Genomic DNA, 18,591 nt, shown 5'->3' with positions numbered 1-18,591 from the left:
TTTTAAGTCGAATTGAAATCAGCCTTTGTTCTGGTTTAATATATTTGACAGACGCTATACACATATTTTCTTTTTTTGTTTACTTTTCTTTTGGCTCTTGGAAAAAAAGTCCTTGTGTTTTGAAGTGCTGCTTCTTTAGAACTGTGCAAATAATTAAGGTTTACTTCCCCCCCCCCCCCCCCCATATTTCTATACAGAGAAGGGGAGAAGGGAAAATGAGTTTCAGCTGGAGTAAAATCTTGGGGTTTAATGTGACTTAAATACAGATACATTTTTAATCTTTCATGCTGTGAATCTCTTTTCCATTCTCATCTAAAATTATTTGCTGATTTTGACTAAAAATCATAAATGCTTTGCCCTATGGCTTTGAGGGTGTTTATTTGCATGAAAAATTTGACTAGGGTCTATGGCTAAATGGACCAGAATTGAGGATAGACTCAACTAGAATCACTTAAATACATTTGTGAAATAGACAGGGAAGTTCTATGTTCTGATAGTAAGAAATGTTCTTCACATACTTCAGCAAATAAATAAATAAAAAAGAGCTTTTGAAGTGCTCCATCTGAAACTTACCACAAAGTTTACAGGAATAAACAGGCAGAAAGGAATGCAAACTTTTCAGTCCACATTAGTTTCTGAAGTAACTATCCTCCTCTGAAGGTTAATTACAAGCACTGTAAGCGCAAGGGGCAGCAGTATCTGTCCCTGCCACCACATGGGGCTCTCTATTACATGAAATGTAGGGGTTTCTGCACAGTTCCTTCATGGAAACCCTTTTCTATCTATTTCTCTAACTATGAAATGTCATTAATACATTTTTCAAGAATATGTGATTTTTTTTTTAATGCTTTCTAAAGGGCTCTGAGATCTTCCTGGGAGCTGTCTGCTGCAGATAGCCCCGCTGCCTTCTTGCAGTACCCCTTTTCCTCCTTTGCTGTTCTTATCCTCATATCCCCAGTGTTCACATCCTATCCAAAACTGGAGTGCCTGCTCTTCAGGGAAGGGTTGATAAGCTTTTTACCATACAGACAGAAAGGAAAAAAACCCAAAACAATACAGCCCAGTGCTGTGCTACAGCTATAAAGATCATTGTTACCTTCAATGACCCCATCTTTATTTTCTTGTTTTGTCTTCTGCAAAGGTTAAAGTTTGGTTCCAGAACAGACGAATGAAGTGGAAGCGGGTAAAAGGGGGCCAGCAAGGGGCAGCAGCCCGGGAGAAGGAACTGGTGAATGTGAAAAAGGGCACATTGCTCCCCTCTGAGCTCTCTGGCATTGGCGCAGCTGGTCTCCAGCACACAGGGGACTCACTAGCGAACGACGACAGCCACGACAGCGATCACAGCTCTGAGCATGCACACTTATGATACACAGAGAGTGTCCCAGCTCCGTTCTCAGGAAAGATGCTTTGCTGGCAAGCCTTACACAGGCATCGTTTACGTATGCAAGTGACTCTGGCAGTGATTTTTAAAGTTGTTTGGAAAATTCAGGCTTATTGTGTCTGGTTTTCTTGATTTTTAGATGGTTTACAGTAAGTGCCATGTCTTAAAGGTGCCTCAAGAGTGGAGAAGTGGAAGACAAACTTACTTTGAACATTCCACATTTGTTTGTCATGTTTATGACAGTGGGCAGGTATTTTTGCTTTAGCTTGCACTGAAAATTACATTGCTCTCAACAGACGTTATATTCTGAAAACCACAGTGCCACAAAATCACTATCTAGTGGATAAGAAATGTATTTTAACTCTGTATATATTTACCTTACAGCATTTTCCTGTCTTCACTAATTTTAGCAATGCATTCATATTAGCTGATGGCAATAGTCACTCAAGACAATAAATGGCTTTTTGTCTCTTTATTTTTGTTTTGTTTTTCCAAAGACATACAATACATGCAGATACTTTTGTTCAAGTAGAGAACAACACAGTAGTGTCTGCTAGGACACGTACTTGTATGACAGACAAAACAAACCTTATGTTGCATTTACTATCAACTGCTGCTAATAGGGTATTATTAAACTTACCTAGCTCCTCAATTCTTCTATCTTATAACTGCAAAAAAAAAAGATTTTTAGGATCATAAGGATAATCCAGTAACCTTCCAAAAATGTCATGTTCCACTTATGCTCAGTGGAAACTTCCTGAAGGATTATTCATTTCTACTTTGTCATTATTGAGTACATTGATAAATACTGACACTCTGCAGAAATGTCGCTTCATCTTCAGTTTAGAAAAACAGCAGTTAAGCTGAAAGTTATTATCAACCATTTATGTTGGTAGAAATCAAAATATGAAGGTAACTCAGTATTGTGTCCCATGTGTAAAATCAAGACACATTTTCTGTTATAAGCTTTTGTGTACATACAGGCAAATACCAAAATGCCAAAATTAATGCAAACCATTGATTGTACTTTGTAAAGAAATATGTTTAATAAATAATCCTTTTTAAATAATTCTGGTCTCTCTACAGTGATTTCATAGAATATTTTAAGTGTTTCTTTTGTAAAAGTCCTAAGCAGCTCTGCCTTTTTGGGGTCTTTTGGAATGTAGTGGACAACACAAAGCTATGTCTTCAAATTTAGACTTTTAATCTTGGATAAACCTTCTACATTGATCCATGTGGGAAACTCTTTCCTTTAGCAGGAAGAAGACATCTAGCAGTTAATAATGTCTTCAGCCAAAGCCAACAAGAATCTGTTAAACCATTTTCCCAGATTTAGAGCAAATATAAAGGATTATTTTATACCTCATGGAAATGGGTGAAAGGGAATAAACATCAGGAAGGGACACATAATATATTGCTGTTGTTCAATAAAGCTGTCCAGAAGAAAAAAAAACTCCAGAGCAATTTTGAGATGAATTGGACTGGCAGTGTGATAGAAGGAGATAAGTGGAAGAAAGAGCGAGCAAGAAATGTGCATATCCTAGTAAATTCTTGTGAGCATTCGCTGCAGCTCTGCTGCGTGAAGCAGTAGGGCATCAAAAAACTTAAATGTGATCAGGAACTCTGTGTCTGTTTTTCAAATCGTTTTCACTGTAGATTTGATCTTTCTTGCACATTAATTGTTGTCATGATCATTTTAGTTTAAAATGTCCAAGCAATGGGTAATTAATTTCTTTAAAGTCTTCAGAGCATTTTATTGATTTCAGCAGCTAAGGTGTTTGCTTTTCTTTCTCAGTTCTTTTTCAAATGCCTTTGTCATATAAAATTGCTGTGGATGGGAGTAGGATAGAGAAGTAAGTCAATTTCTTGTGAATACTTGATAGTTTTTATTTCATGGTTGGATGGGAAAGGTTTTTTTGGGTGGTGATTTTCAAAACAGGAAAAATCTCCAGTGATTCAGACTAAAGCTTTTCATTCTTGTCTGGTTTGTTTGGGTTTTTTTTCCCCTCTTAAATGAAATAGAGCTAAATTTCAAAATGAAAAATTAGAGTGAAAATTTGAAAAAATAATCTCGAATTTTCAAATAATGCCTTTTAACAACAGAGATTTTTCCAAATATAACATGACTTGTTTTGCTAGTAGAGAGGGGAGAGATTATTGTCTTTCAAATACTCTGATTGACAAAAATGCCTTTTTAGGTTTGCAGAACTGTTTGTTGCTGTCTTTCATAAAAAGTTTAAGACTGAATCTGAAAAGGGATCAGCCAAGTTTGAGCTGACATTTCACAAAACAAATGGAAGTGCTTTATTTATATTACCAGAAATGCACCAAAGAACATGTTCCTAGCCCAAGGCATTTTGAGAGGTGTATTATTCTGTTGGAGGCACAGTGATTGGACTGGGTTACTTGAAGAGGAGGAGCAACCGGTATGTGTGATGATGGCAATCTGTGAGCCATAATAATCTCATTACCAGGAAGAATTCTTTCCTACTGAGAGATAGTATTTTTCCATTTTCCTAGTTTTAACTGAATGTGTTGAGACTTAAAGCACAGGTTGAAGAGAAAGAAGCATGCAAATGAATTTACAGTGCTAGGAAAATTTTTGTTTAGATAATTGAACAAACCTTCAAACAAAGGGCCAAGTTACTTTATACTACAGGAAAAAAAACAAACAAAAACTACTAACAAAATTCATAATTTCCCATATTTTAAAAGCAGCTCAGACTGTGAATGTGGCTGTAAAGCGCTAACTCTATGTAGTAACCTCTGATATTGCTTAAAGACCTCTGGTGGCTTTAAACAACTGTTTTGTGGGTACATCATTGGTGAGTACAATATGGTGCAGAGATCCCACAGTGGCAGAAGTTGAAGCTATGATGTCTAAGCACAGTGGGCTTCCTACAATGATCTTGCAGGAATTTACTTACAAGCACAGCCCTACAGAAATACAGACATGCTTCCTCCAGATTTCAGCTAGCTCGTATAAGCCACACATAGCAGCAATGAACACCCTGAGCTCTAACTCCACATTGTGGGTTAGCTCCACTTTGCTAGTCTGCTCGGCAGGACTCATCAATACAGGAGATACTTCATCTTGTTCTAAACACCCCAATTACTCAAACATCGTCTTATGGAAGACCCTGGGATCAGCCATCTGCTGTAACGAGTTACGAATTTCTAACGAAGTTTTAGCATAATTTTGTTGCTGAAAACAGCTATGGATAAAGGCTTTTGAACTATAAGCTGAAGTTTTATTTTATCTTCATTGTGATTTGCCCAGAGTTGTGCAGGCACTTGGTTATAGAGTGAAATGCAATGAAACCTGGTTTAGTTCATTTATCTTTATTAGTTCCTGTTATTAAATAGTGGCTAATCAATTTTCATGACTTATTGTCAGTGGATCATGCTTCCAAAAACCAATATTGTAGTTTTTGAGTTACAGTAATTTTGATATTGCATCTATTCAGAGTCTACCTCTCTTTGATGTTCTGTTGTTATCATATCACTGAGCCAGACACAGAAATGTGTACTCTTAGGAAACACACAGAAAATACGATTCACTGTTAAAATGCAGTGATGCTTAACAGTTTCATTTTTCACCATGATGGATGGTAATTCTTTTTTCTGCTATCTCTGAGGTATGAGGCTACATACTATTTGCAGGGTTTCTTTCTCTTCCCTTATGACTGTTGAGTTTTTATTTTGTTTTGTGTTCTTGTTTACTATGACTTCATTGTTTTAAGATTAATTTTGACAAAAGCAGGTCAAGAGGTGTGGTTAAAATAACACCATTGCAAACTGGCTGAATTTATTAAATCACATATTGGAAATAGCTTTGGAGTTTAGTTAAGTGCTTGTCTTTTCTTAACTTTGTTTTCATCAGATCTAAAAATAGTCAAAAAAGGAGCACAAGAAGGAGAGATTCTATACCTGTAGCTTTCCACTAGAGGCCAAGTTTCAAGGTAGTTTATATAGGCTGCTTTCTGAAATGAAGGCTCTGACTGCTGCAATAATATTATTTGTATAAATAAAGAAAGAAACACCATTAGGACATGCACTCTTGGTAGCTATGAGGAAACACAGTTATGTAAGTTAGGGACAAAATGTCAGCTTGAGCCTTCACTTAGAATTTCCTGGCTTCAGTCAGTTTATGTCTCTCGGGTGAGCTTGTATTTAATAGAGTACATGCAGTATTTAAGATCGGCTACAAGATTCAAGAAATTTTAAAGAGTAATGTTTAACCAGTTATGTACCGTAACTTAATAAAGCTATGTAATGTGTGTGGATTGAAAAGGAAAATTCTGCACACAACCTGTCTATATTAATTTTAAAAAGGCAATGTAGCTGACAACCAGCAGTAACTGTCATAGGGCTTCAATGATGATTACCTCAGATTAATAAGGCCTTACTAGAGCTCATTTGCTTTTATATATTTCTGTTCATTTTCATTTTAAGCCCATAGCCTTTTGACATCATTTACAGCTGAAAGCCACAGCATGGGAATCAATTTCAATGTAATTTAGGGCCCCTGGCTATTAGTCAGGGCCTCCACATGGCATTATAAGAGGTTATCACAATCATCTGTGCAAGCTGCAAATGTATTGGAAGTTTCCCAGCTATTTATTACTTCTGTCCAAATTGTGCATGCAGATCTCTTAGCCATTGTCCCTTTTCTGGCATCTGAGTTGTTATGACTCTTCTGTGGAAATTTAGTGAAACTTTACTTTCATTCAGTTGAAAACAGTCACCTGGGCAGTAGACTTGGTTAATAGCGACAACTGGAAAAACCCTCAGTCGTAGTTCTAGTGCTTTTCTATAGATAGACTACAAACATTTTTAAAGAAAGGTTAAGTTCTGAATTAGCCTTTTCAATGGATAAATGACAAGTGACTCAAGTAATTTGTACTGGCCACCTTGTGTCACAGGCACAGTAAGCCTTTTGGGATTAGGTTCAGTGTGCTACTAAATGTGCTGTGAGAACAGACTCGGTTCTGTTCTTTTTTTAATCTTATTTAGTCTTTGAATGCTTTCTATGACAAACTCTGCCAGTGAATGACCCTGACTCCTTCCTCTAACAGGATTCACAAAAAAAGAGTAAATAGGTGGTTCTTCAAAGCAGAATTGGATGATACATTACAATAAGGTATAAGAATGTGATCCAGGACATTAAATAATAATTAAAATGGCATTAGTTCTATTCAGAGGACTGACAGGAATAAAATATATTGCCACACCCCTGTTCGTTCCATAAATGGTTTTGGTTTTTTTTGTACCAATGTGATCATTTTAGAAAGTTTTACCTAGTATGTTCAGCTCTATTAAGGCTATATGCATGAATTTAAATATTCCGTTCTGACGTCCAACAAAATACCATTACTAGTTCACAGAAAGACTTTTTCTCTCTCAAAAGAAAATATTTGTCTGTAAGTACTTTTCTGCTAACATTCGGATTTTATTTGTAAATTTTGAAAATTTAGCATCCATTAAGACAAAGCTTGTAAAATGTTATTTTACATTAGTGACCAACAAGTTTCAGATTCACTCATCCTTTAAGTAAACAGCACAACAATTGCTTTGTGTTGGAACGTTCTTGTCTCATAAGTACATGATAATATCATGGGGTTCATGCTATAGGAGTGTGCTCCTAAACTAAATGAAGCAATGAATGTGGCAAATATCTATACAAGTGGTTTATTATTTAGGGACACATTTTCATCCTTAGTGTCACCATGAATATACAGAGACTGTATATGTTACTTATGTTTGCTTATGGACTGCAGGGTTTTTAGAAATATGTCTATTCTGAATACTTGCCACATTATTTGCCAAGAAAGTCACATGCACAGCTGAGAAAATACTGAAATGGGCATTTTCCCAAATTAAAAATTTATCTTGAAAAGTGCCCTTAGAAAAATTTTATGCAATCACCACAGAAATGCATTTAAGAGCGTAAAAACTACCAGGGGAGAAAAAAAGCACCCAAGTTTGAAATTACAACACATTGTAAATAATTTTGTATATGTATTTCTATAATTCTCACGTATAAACCTATCCACTAGAACTGTGGAAAAAAAATGCACGATTTTTTAGTTCATAAATGATACTAAGTACAACATAGAGCTGTTACTTTTCCAATTTTACCATATTTGTGCAAGACATTTGATTCTGATGACCCTTCTGTTTTGAAGGGTTCTTAGGAATACTTTTATATAGAATATGTTTGCAAGAAAGAAGTAAAGGTTCTTCTAAGGAAGCAAAGGGCCTCATCTAAAGGCTATGGATGGCAAAGGAAAGATTACGATTGATTTCACCGGGATTTGGATTTAGCCCAAAGTACACACAAAAGTTCATACAAATCAGTGAACAGTCCAGGATTAAGACATTAGCCAATAATGTCCAAAGTGACTGTTGATTTTGTGCCTCCGTTATGACACACGGTATCCTGATTTCAACAAAGTTTTGAGTACACAGTGAAAATTAGGACCACTTTATGGAAATGTGACTCCAGGACCTCATATTACTAGCCAGTTAAGAAAATTTTGTTCTTCGTTCTGACAAGAGTCTTATAATATAGGATTTCCATAGCTGGCAAATCATCACATTATGTTATTCAACTGTAGCCTTCATAACCAATATAGGAAGAAACTTGCTATGCTGCTTTCCTTCTCCTAAAATTTGTGGCATTAGTAGATAAGAAAAATAAGACGCATTATATATAGAGGTAGGTTTGAACAGATGTTCCCAAATGATTGCAGGGGGGTAGGGGTGTCGAGGAAGGTAAAACTTTCCTTCCACTCAGATGTCTGTCTTGAATTTCTCACAGTTTTTGCAGACAGTTTGGCTCACTTCCAACATACATCATTGCCTGTCTGGTATGAAAAATGCCATCTGTGGTGTATGGAAGTTCTTTCTTTAAAAGTGGCCTGCTAATTATTCTTCAGGCAGGTGTTACCAAAGTGAAGTCAGGTGTCAAGCATGGTATAACCCTCGAATTGCCTAAAATTGCCCTGTTCTGGTATGCTGCTCTTTCCCAAAAGAATAGAACAGAGTATTACAGAGAATTAAAATGTTGGTTGATACAGGACTGAGATGACTCATGCAGTGACTCTTTTCTTTAAAAGTGGACTGCTAATACATTGTGGTGACACTCAAAACTTGAAAATTGAATGATGTGGGTTGAATGAAGTGTATAAATTTTCCAAAACAAATATCCTTCTGATTCTTATTAACTGACTTTCTGTTCCTTAATGTTTGCACTGCCTTTTTGCAAAACGTTAATCCTGATGCTCTCAGTAATTTCAGACAGGGTAAAAGGTGGTGGAAAGAATTTCCTTCCGTGCTTTAAATGACCAGGAGAGCTGTTTGTTGGGAAAAAAAAAAGCATGGAAGATGGCTGTATTGTGTAAATGACACCTGCACATTCTCACCTACATTCAGTCTCCAAAACACTTGTGCTTTAAAGCTTTTTGAAGATTAATAGCATGGTTAATCGGCCAGAATCAACACATGGGGGCTGCAGGCAGCCATTCAAGTGATCCATGAGCCCAGCTCCCAGGATAAGCACTGCTGCTGCCTCTCATTTACAATAGTTAGTCTGCTCCTCTGTTTCTTACATGACATCAGCCCTCCCAACAGAAGATGAAAACTCACCACACTGAGCCAGATGTTACAACATTCCTGTTTCTCTAGCAGATGAGTGCTGTTAGGAGGTGAGGGATTACCAGTATAAATGCAAGGCTTCCTACTTCCTATGCCATTTTCAGAAGGTCTTTTGAATAAACAGTCCTTTTTCTCTTTGTAATCTTGATATTCAGAATGAATGACATTGTTAGTGGTTTAAAAAAATGAGGATGAGAAAAGCACAGGCACATTTACTCCCTTTGACAGTAAGACTTTCCATTCTTTGCTCCATCAGAGATGGAAGTAATCCCACTTTTTCCTCAGTTTTATGCAGAACCCTGGACAAAAGATTTACAATAGATTGATAGGACACTGAGATAAAGAGCAGTCCTGTAAGCAACTGAGTATCTAGTGCTGTTACAGTTTTGATCAACCCTTAGACATCTGGATGATTTTGAACTACCAGTCTTCTACTATGAAGAACAGTTTTACTTTCATAAGGACTTCCTCTTGTGTTTTCAATATCATGCTTAGCCTCTGACTGACTTAGCATATTGTGATAATGAGATGTACACAAAGCACTGGCATGCAGCATTATTGAGATGATTTCCTTTTTGGCTCAGCCAGATTCCTGTTAAAAGTTACACAGACTCTTAAGAGACTAACAAAAGAAGAATTAAAGATCCAGCAATGGCACGAAGATAAGCCTGATGAAGCTGGAGTTAGCATCTTATGAAATTAAAAGCAGACTTTGTGTAAGTATATTTATTGAAATATACCACTGACATTTCATTATGCAACAAAACCACAAAACCCTAAAACCCTTTCTTGGCTTGAGTTGAATACCTATCAAAATCCCTGTATCTGCTTCTTAGAATGGGTTCTTCATTAAGGTTGCAGGATAGAGGCTTAGGTAAACACCTTTTGGTTAGAAAGAAAGGAAAAAAAGCTGAAAATTGCAATGAAATTGTTTCTATGCTATAATGTACTAATGGCTAAACTCCATCCAATACCTACTCACAGTATGGATTAAATGAGTATGAAGCCATAACTTTGTGACTCAGTCCATCCTACAACGGCTTTATGAATTTCTTACTTTGTCAATGTAGCATTTGACAGTTCAATACGGAAATTTATTTTAATTCTAGCAGGAGACTATAGTCTCCTAACATGTTTGCAAGGTATGTGCAAACACCTTCCACTGCCTCAGAACAGCAGAAAATCACAAGGATGTAAAAAAAGGCTTTTTAACTGAACAGTCCTTTTGGAGTCATCTTTGCTGAGCCCGATAAAGCTCTAAGGACCAAGGCAGATAGAGGTTTCTCAGAAATTTTGACAGCAAAAGACTAGATTATCATCCTTTGGCATCTAAAGAATCAAGATAAAGGTATATGCAGCTTTATGAAAACCCTAAGCACCTATTATCCCTGGTTTTGCCTATCACTGCTGTGCAGCTGTATAACAATTCAGAGAATGACAACAGAATAAGCGAATGTGAATAATGATGTAGCTAACCGCAACTGCAGTTTTGCTTACTTAGCACTGCTTGATTACTGCAATTACATAAATTGCATTTTAATCAGGATGCTGGATTTCACTCCTCTGTTTTTTAATTTCTCCTATCTGGAAGGAAAACAATGTGTGAATTCTTATTTGTTTGTTGGTTGGTTTGTTGTTTTTTTAATTCAACTGGGAATGTCAAATATGATTGCAACAAATACTTATACAGGAAACAATTTGTGATTTTCAGTAACTATGAATTGGCAGATACATCTCACATATCAACTAAGTAATTGCAAATTCCCCAGACTAGCATCAATAAAATCATGCCTGGGCATTGTATCAGTAAAATGCAAAGAAAGGATGACAGTGTATGGAAACAAAAACATCAGCTCAGTTCCCACACTGATCTTCTCCAATTCAAGTACAACCATAATCTGGCATAAAATCTGGCATTTCATTTTACAAGTGATGCTGTGATGCTCAAGGCAATAAGGAAACCTTATTTTTAAGGACATTTAAGATCTTTTTTTCTGTGTTTGTGAATTACAAAATCAAGTGAAGACTTAGTGACATATCTGAGATTAAATGAAATCATTCCTTTGGATACAATTAACCGGATTCAACAGATCATATCTATTGTATCTATAGGACATCTATGGCCATATAGTACTCAAACTGTGAACATTTTGGAAATGTAATTCTTGTTCTGCAGAAAAATTGATATTTTAAATTGGTTTTCATCCTAAATCAAGTTGTAGAATAAACTTGATCATAATAAAATCATCAACACAGAAAACATTTACAAAGCAAAATTGAATCTTGGAGAGAACATACATACATATATAGAGAGAGATATGTAATGTTTTCAGTTAGAATGCTACTTTCACTTTTTTTTTTTTTAAATTTGGAAATCGATGAAATTTTCATTTGTCTTCACACTATTTCTTCCTGCATAGATTTGATTCAGAAATTAGATTAAGTAGTTACGTGAGTAATGGAATAATGCAGAGAATTTCAGTTGCCCAAAGGAGCCATGAATAATAATGTAGAGACTGTTCCCCTTCTGATTTGGGCAAATAAAAAGAAATTTCTCAACTTCTGAAATGCCAGTTGGCATAAAGGCCAAGACAGTTTTGATATGAGAGTGCCAGTAAGACAAAATGTCTGTGGAAGAAGTTTATGTGGGAATGTGCTTTACTGGAGCAGAACGACTGGATGTGACAGATATCAGTATTTTGCACACCATTTGCTTACCTTGTAGTTAAAAATTCCACACCAAATATATCCTAATGTCACCGACAGTACCATAATACTAACGCAAATACAGATTTGTAAGTGATCATTACATCTAGCGTCTAGCAGAGGAAAAACAAACAAAAAACCCAAACCAAACCCAAAACACAGAAAAAAGGGAAAGGATCCTCTAAGAAGCCTTTTCATTGACCATTTTCTTTTCTCACTACATTAGAGTAAAAGCCAGGATTTGCTCAGGTCAAAAGGTAAAAAGGCTGAAAATATGTAAAGGCAAAAAAATACAGAGAGCTATACTGGAGATACAGATCAACATGTTTCAAGTTCCTTTAGCTATGTGACAACACCTGGGCTCCAAAGGTACACCTGTATTCAGTGACACTTCTCAAGGAAAGTGAAGTTAATATGAACTTCCTTAATTCTGAAGAGTTGGTAAAGTCTATGTTTATTCTTGGTTTCCCCTCTTTCCATCCCATCTGTTTCTCTCACTGCATTCCAAATCCAAATATATACATTGCTGTGGCACAAAAGAAAGGACTAACCGTGTTACAGAAATGGCTGAAGTATGTCAACAGCAGTTTTACTGACAGAACCATGGTCTAAATCTTCATCAATCTACAAGTTAACTCCAGAGAGCTGGGAGGTCAATGCATTGCTGGTTTTTGGTTTTGTTTTCGTGTTTTTTTTTTTTTTGTTGGTTTTTTTTTAACTGAAAAATGCAGAATAATGTATTTTATAAATTGTTTTGCTTTATTCAGATTGCCCATGTAGCCTGTGCTAGATTTTGTTGTCCTTCAAGAAAACATGCATTCCCCAGGTAGCTTGTCAGTCTGTTAAAAGCTAGAGAGATGATTCATGTCAAAACTGCAGAGCTGATTCATTGCAAACCTACGCTAAGTAGACAGAACTGACCTCGATAGTTGCATCTGAACTCTTACAAAACCTTTTTCTAATTTTTCACTATTTTGTCTCCCAGTATCTTGAAATATTGGTGCAGAAACCTCCACAACCCCCTAAGCATTCCCCAAAATACTGCACATACAAATCTTCCTATTCTGGTTGGGCTTTGGCTCAGATATTAAATCAACGAGTGTTTCAGAACAGGTAAACAGCACAGTAAAGAAACCTTACAGACATCTTGATTGCAGCTGCTGTGCAAGTTACTCTGTAACACTGTAAGGATTCCCCACAAGTAAATATCAGGGAATACATTCCATACTTATGACATACAAATTTGAAGCCTATTTCATTCCCTGAACATAAAAAGAGATTAGAAACATTCACGAATATATGGAGAACTAAATTTTGGAAGTTGAATGAATGAGGAAAACCCAGGCATTTCTTAAGTGATTTTTGTAGTGGATAACCTTTTTTTTCTTGAAAGTGATGTGCATGCATAGGTGAAGTTTGATTTATTTTTTCATTTACATTCATCATACAAAAAAGAGAAAAAAAAAAGGGTTTTGCTGTGGCAAAATGTGACATATATATTACTTGTAATTTGATTGATCGTACTCATTTCAATCCTTTATTTTATCAAATCACTTTTAGAGTTATTCTTGCTTTTCATACTATATTAAAAAGCTTGGGGCATGAAATGAACTTCAAGCTTGCAAAACAAAAGGCACTCAAAGGCTGAAAACATTTATCCTTAAGTTTAATAGTTTCAGTGCTTATGTATTATGGTAGCCTTTAATTACCTCATCATATGCTACCCTGTACAAGGACCCCTGACTAGATGTTTGCTCTAGATTTCAAATATTCCAGAAACTTCAGGGTTTCTAGGAATCTTCACTTGTTTGTGTTCCTTAAAGGTTGGTTTTGTAATGTGTCCCTCCCCCCCCAAAAAAAAAAAATAATTGCAGATTCCATTTCTTAATTAGTTTTTCCTCTGTTTTTAATTTTTCTTCAAATTTCAGCTTTTAGTTGCTTCTGAAACCTTCCACGGCCTTCTGGAGATAACAGCTTCAGTTAGTTGCTTTCTGAAAGGGAGAGTGTCAATTAAAAAGGGCCAGCAACTTCTGTCTTTATCTGACTGCTGATTAGGAAAGAATCTATTTAGGTCAGCAGCACTTCAGCTAATAGGTATTTTGAAATTAGAGAGCCACCTAGGGTGTGAAGATTGTGCAGGTATGTCTCCAAGTAGGATGGGATTACACACAGTATTGTAAGGTTTGGTCCTCAACATAAGGGATAAACTATCTGGAGTACACCAAATGTACTGGAGCTACAAAGGATTCTGTTACACAGATTTAAGCTGTGGGGAGAATCTAGTGCCTCTTCCTGAGGTGATCTCACTGTGGGAGATGTGCTTTGGCAGAGGTACTTAGTCACTAGGTAAGGGAGCTAAGGGAGGAAATACGTGACTGTGAAGCTTCCAAGGATGACAAGCAAGTGCTTCAGGCAGCCCCTGCAGCAGCATGAGCATCAGCTGCAGGATATAACAAAGGAAAGATAGGAAGAGGCTACTTGTGGATGAGTGGTGGATGGAGACTCCCTGGAGGCTGGCAGCTTGTGGCTCCAGCCGGCCAGAGACCTGCCCCCAGACCTGAATTTGCAGCATTGATGCAGAGGCTCAAAGGCAAGGGAGGGGAACAAACTCTACTAACAGAGGGGTAGAAAGGCAGCTGGACCAGAGGTGAGCACTAGCTCTGGGGTGGCACAGGACAGTGACTGCAGACTTCACTTGGTGATGGGGTGGCAATGTCCATCTATTACCAGGCTTGCTGCCTGCTAGAGGCCCGGATAACTTATTCATTAGAAGAAAAAGATTTCCACCTCTAGAAAGGTGTTCTACCACCTTTGGTGGTTAAGTATTGATTGCTGTTTATTTTTACTTTTTATTTTGTTCAAACACATTAATTTGCACTCAGCTTTTATACCTCACTGTATTTTATTTAAGGGAGTCATCTACAGAAAATAATCTCTCCCTCAAGGACTGGGGATTTGAAGGCTAGGCAGAAGCAGAAACTGTGTGATTTTCCTAGGAAAAAGAAATTATTACCTGTTCCTCATGACAGAGAAAAATAGTTGATTTAATGCCAGATGATGCTTGAAAATCTCAAGCTTTAAAATACTACCCAGTGATTTTTATAAAGTTAATCTGCTGCTGGTACTATAATATATCTTTAGAAAGATGTTCAGAGTCAATTTATGGTAACCATCTTTCTGTTGAAGTTCAGATATACATGAATAATCTTTATAATTCTCTGTGACTGTTCTTTATGATAAAGAAAAAAAATCAGTGTTTTGCTTAGTCTTGCTTGAGAGGTGGTACTTCCTATGCTTCTACTCAGAAATGACCCAAATGATCCCTGCCTGTGCATAAGCAGTCAAATGGTAGCATGTGCAACAATTCATGTAATGAAATATTTCATAACTTTGGATCTACCTAGTATTGATATGCTCTTAATTAAAAATCACAAAAGACTATTCTGGTAATAAAAAACAGTTATAATTACTGGTCAGGTGGCACAAAGATCTATTAAATAATAAGTTATAACATGTCTGATCAAATGATCTTGAGGGGTATGATATCTATCCTGAATGTGAGGTTGTAAGCTATATAATGCTGACATATCTACAACATGCAGCAACTTGAACCCTAGTATTCATAATAAACTAATCTAAAAAGAGATTTTTTTTCAGGAATAAAAGTGCAAGAAATTGCACAGCAGAGCATGCCAAATAAAATTTGGAAGCACTCACAACAGGTGGGCAGGCTGCTCTTCTAAAGTCACTTGATAGGCCTGCCTTGAAGATGGAATTTATTTTTCCAGTTACTCCCATCCCTTCTCCCACCAAAAAAACAAAACACATTTTTCCTCAGTAGGAACAAAAGGTTAAAGTATTTCAAGAGCAGAAAATGCTGAGAAAAAAATCAGAAATGCCCTTAAAAAGTTTCTGCCTTATTCAGAGCCTTGGATGACATGGTCAAGGATGAGGCATCCCTGCCCATGGCAGAGGGGTTAGAACTAAATGATCTTCAGGTCCTTTCCAACCCAAATCATTCCGTGATTCTTCAGCTGGTCTGAGTACCCTGATGACTGCTTCCTGACTCACCAGGCAGCTGTGTTGTCTGCATTAGAACTAGGCATGATCAAGTCAGCTAGTGAATGGCTCTTCATGGCTTAAAAGCAGCTTTGTGGAGGTGTTTCGGACTGTGCAGAGATAGGCAGCCCAAGAAGCCAACTTTGAGTGCAAATAAGTGACCTATTGGGAGTTCATCTCTTAAGAAGATTGGTAACTAAGCACTCAGAAGATGGGGCAGCCTAGAAGCCCACCCATGGGCAGCTGAACAGCCCAGGCAATGAGGCATGCAGGCAGAGGATGAACAATCACTTAGTCAGACCCCATGCCTGTCCACTGACAAATATTTCTACAGAGCCTAGGCATGAGATAATAAGTCTGATGTTCTGAAATTCCCAAGCTTTCTTCAGCAGGGTAAAGTCTAGACTGCCATGTCGTCCTGATCATTCTTCCTGTTGTGAATGTCTTGACTTCACTCCAGACAAACTGAAGCCATTTTTACCATTTAGTTTTATTTTTTCTGCTGATGGAGCATGTTGAAATGCCTCAGCACAGAGCTTAATGACCACCACGGCTTGCACAAGGAAAGTGCCGAGAGTGCACAACACAGCTGGAAATGGGGAAGGGCTCAAAACACTACTTAGGTTCCCTAGGGAACTTCTTGCTATTACAGCACTGTTCAAGAAGGCTAACATGGAAACATGGAGGGCTTTCTGCTTGTGATTTGCTCCCCAAAATCAGAGCTTCATGATGAACACCCCCAGCAGTCTTCCTTGCAGTCAGTATAGCAACCACACTGAAAGGATTTTCTATCTCTGATATTGTTTTATTGGAATACAAACTAAACCAAAGTAGCCTCTGAAATACAGAAAACTGAGGTTTTGCTGTTTGAGGACTAATGAAAATACAGAGCATGAGTGCCAATTCCCCTGCTGTTTATTGAGGCCTAACAGGGTGAGCCATTACCTAAAGACCTATGTCTGAGCTTTGCAGCAACCTTGCCAAACCTCCTCTGGTCTCCAGAATAACCTCCCTCCTGCAACTTTAAGCCACTGTTGTACCCTTGCTGATCAGGCCCCTGCCTCCCCATCTCATGCTATACCTTTCATCTGCTATACCTCTTGAACTATCCCTTCCTGTCTTCCTCGTAGCCTGATTGTCCCTTACGTACCCTCCTTCCAGAAGATGCCCCATGACCCCATCCATGTGTGGCATCTAGAACATGGAAGACCAGGGAACTTTCCTGTCCAGCCAAACCCCATGCATAAAATGCAGTATATAACACATGTAGTTATGTGAATAGGCAAATAAAAGATTCCATCCTGCTAGGCATAAGCTTTAGAGAAAAAAGGGTAACTCTGAAAAAGGCAGTTACTGAAGTGCTGATGTCAAGGAACCATCAACTGTTTGGATGTAGTTGAATGCTGACATACGATAGCCTGCTGAAGCCATATTTTTGGCAATTGCATAGGAGGCTGTGACTCCATGAGCTGCTCAGTTATCTAATAACTTGCTGCTGCTGAAATGAGGTCCTGTTTCTATCTCATTTTCTCATCTGTCGTTTGTAGCTCTGGGATCTGCCCTTTTTTCTCCTGGACTTTCATGCAGCTCTTGCACCCCCTGGACCCTCTCATGAGCCACTTAGCTCACTACTGCACTAGGAAATTGCAAAATTACTCCTCTTCTGGCTTAATTTCTTGCTATGTGAGTTTGTTAAGTAAACAAACTCATGGAGGAATCCTGTCAGTCTCTGTGCCAGGCCAAGCTGAATGGTAGAAGAAGCCTGTCAGAAAAGGGAGAGAGAACAGTGCTATTCATCCACTTTCCAGCAGAAAGTCAACGCTTGGCTCACCTAAGTAGGGTACTAGAGTCTAAGGTGAAAATAATTCCTGTGGTCAATGCACTAGGGGAGAGAATAAGGAAAAAAAGGGAATTTAAAAAATAACTTTTAGAAATGTATATTTTCTCCATAACAGAAAGCAGACATAGCTATCAGACATATGACTGTGTTTTAAAAAATAAAAGAATAAAAACAACCTGCTATAAGATCAAGAAGAAATACAAGTAACAAATAAATGTAGAGGATAAAGTTCTAAGACTAGTATGAACATTTATCACTGGATGTTTATCAAGCAGACTGCCTGAAGGGTGTGTTACTCTCTATAGACATCTTGGCAACCCTTGAATAAATTGACTTTGCTTACTGGTTGCACTGAATTGAATAATCCTGCATGATTGTATATGAGCACCATTCTATAGCTAGCAGACCTACTAATAGAAATAATGGAAAGTTAGCAAAGTAGCTAAATGCATGGCATGATGTTGATTAACATGCAGAACATCCCTGTCGTCAGGTTTCTGGAGTCAATATTATGCTGTTAAGAATTGGTATTAATACATATAGCTTATATAATATGAACAAATAAACAAGTAGTTTTGGTTTTTTTTAAAGATACTGTAAAATGTAGGGTTTACCACTGGCAAAGACCATGTTCAAAATATAATACCAGTTTTATAATAACACTGATGCATTTAGTGCTCCCCTAATGACATCCATTGCCAAGCATGAATATAGAAGCTCATCAAAATGTACTCATTTAAAGTTTTTCTATATTCAAAAATAGTACTACGCAAATAAAGCATACTAAGCCCAGCTCGGTTCTGGATATGATTCACTTTGCTGGGAATGATTGCCAAGGCAGACTATATCGCCCATTCCAATTTCAACCTGCCCTAATTCCCTTTATGAGTTTGTTATTTAGTGCTGGTTTAGTGCTCTGAGAGACCCAAACAGGAAGCGTCTGGGC

The 18,591-nt window shown here is 37.4% G+C and overlaps 1 protein-coding gene across 1 annotated transcript in view; it reads left to right on the top strand.

Annotated features, from left to right (window-relative positions):
• MEOX2 (mesenchyme homeobox 2) overlaps positions 1 to 2,450 on the top strand; it is a 53,717-nt gene extending 51,267 nt beyond the window's left edge. Inside the window, exon 3 of the mRNA XM_057406186.1 lies at positions 1,142 to 2,450. Coding sequence (XP_057262169.1) covers positions 1,142 to 1,366 — 225 coding nt within the window. The 3' untranslated portion in view covers positions 1,367 to 2,450. The remainder of the gene's footprint in view (positions 1 to 1,141) is intronic.
• Positions 2,451 to 18,591: the final 16,141 nt, after the last annotated feature.

This window comes from Pezoporus wallicus, unplaced genomic scaffold (assembly GCF_028554395.1).
Source record: "Pezoporus wallicus isolate ANWC-B61680 ecotype Strahan unplaced genomic scaffold, APGP_CSIRO_Pwel_v1 contig_5879, whole genome shotgun sequence".
Lineage (NCBI taxonomy): Eukaryota > Metazoa > Chordata > Aves > Psittaciformes > Psittacidae > Pezoporus > Pezoporus wallicus.
The sequence above is the reverse complement of the archived record's forward strand: the minus strand, read 5'-3'. Positions and strand labels throughout refer to the sequence as shown.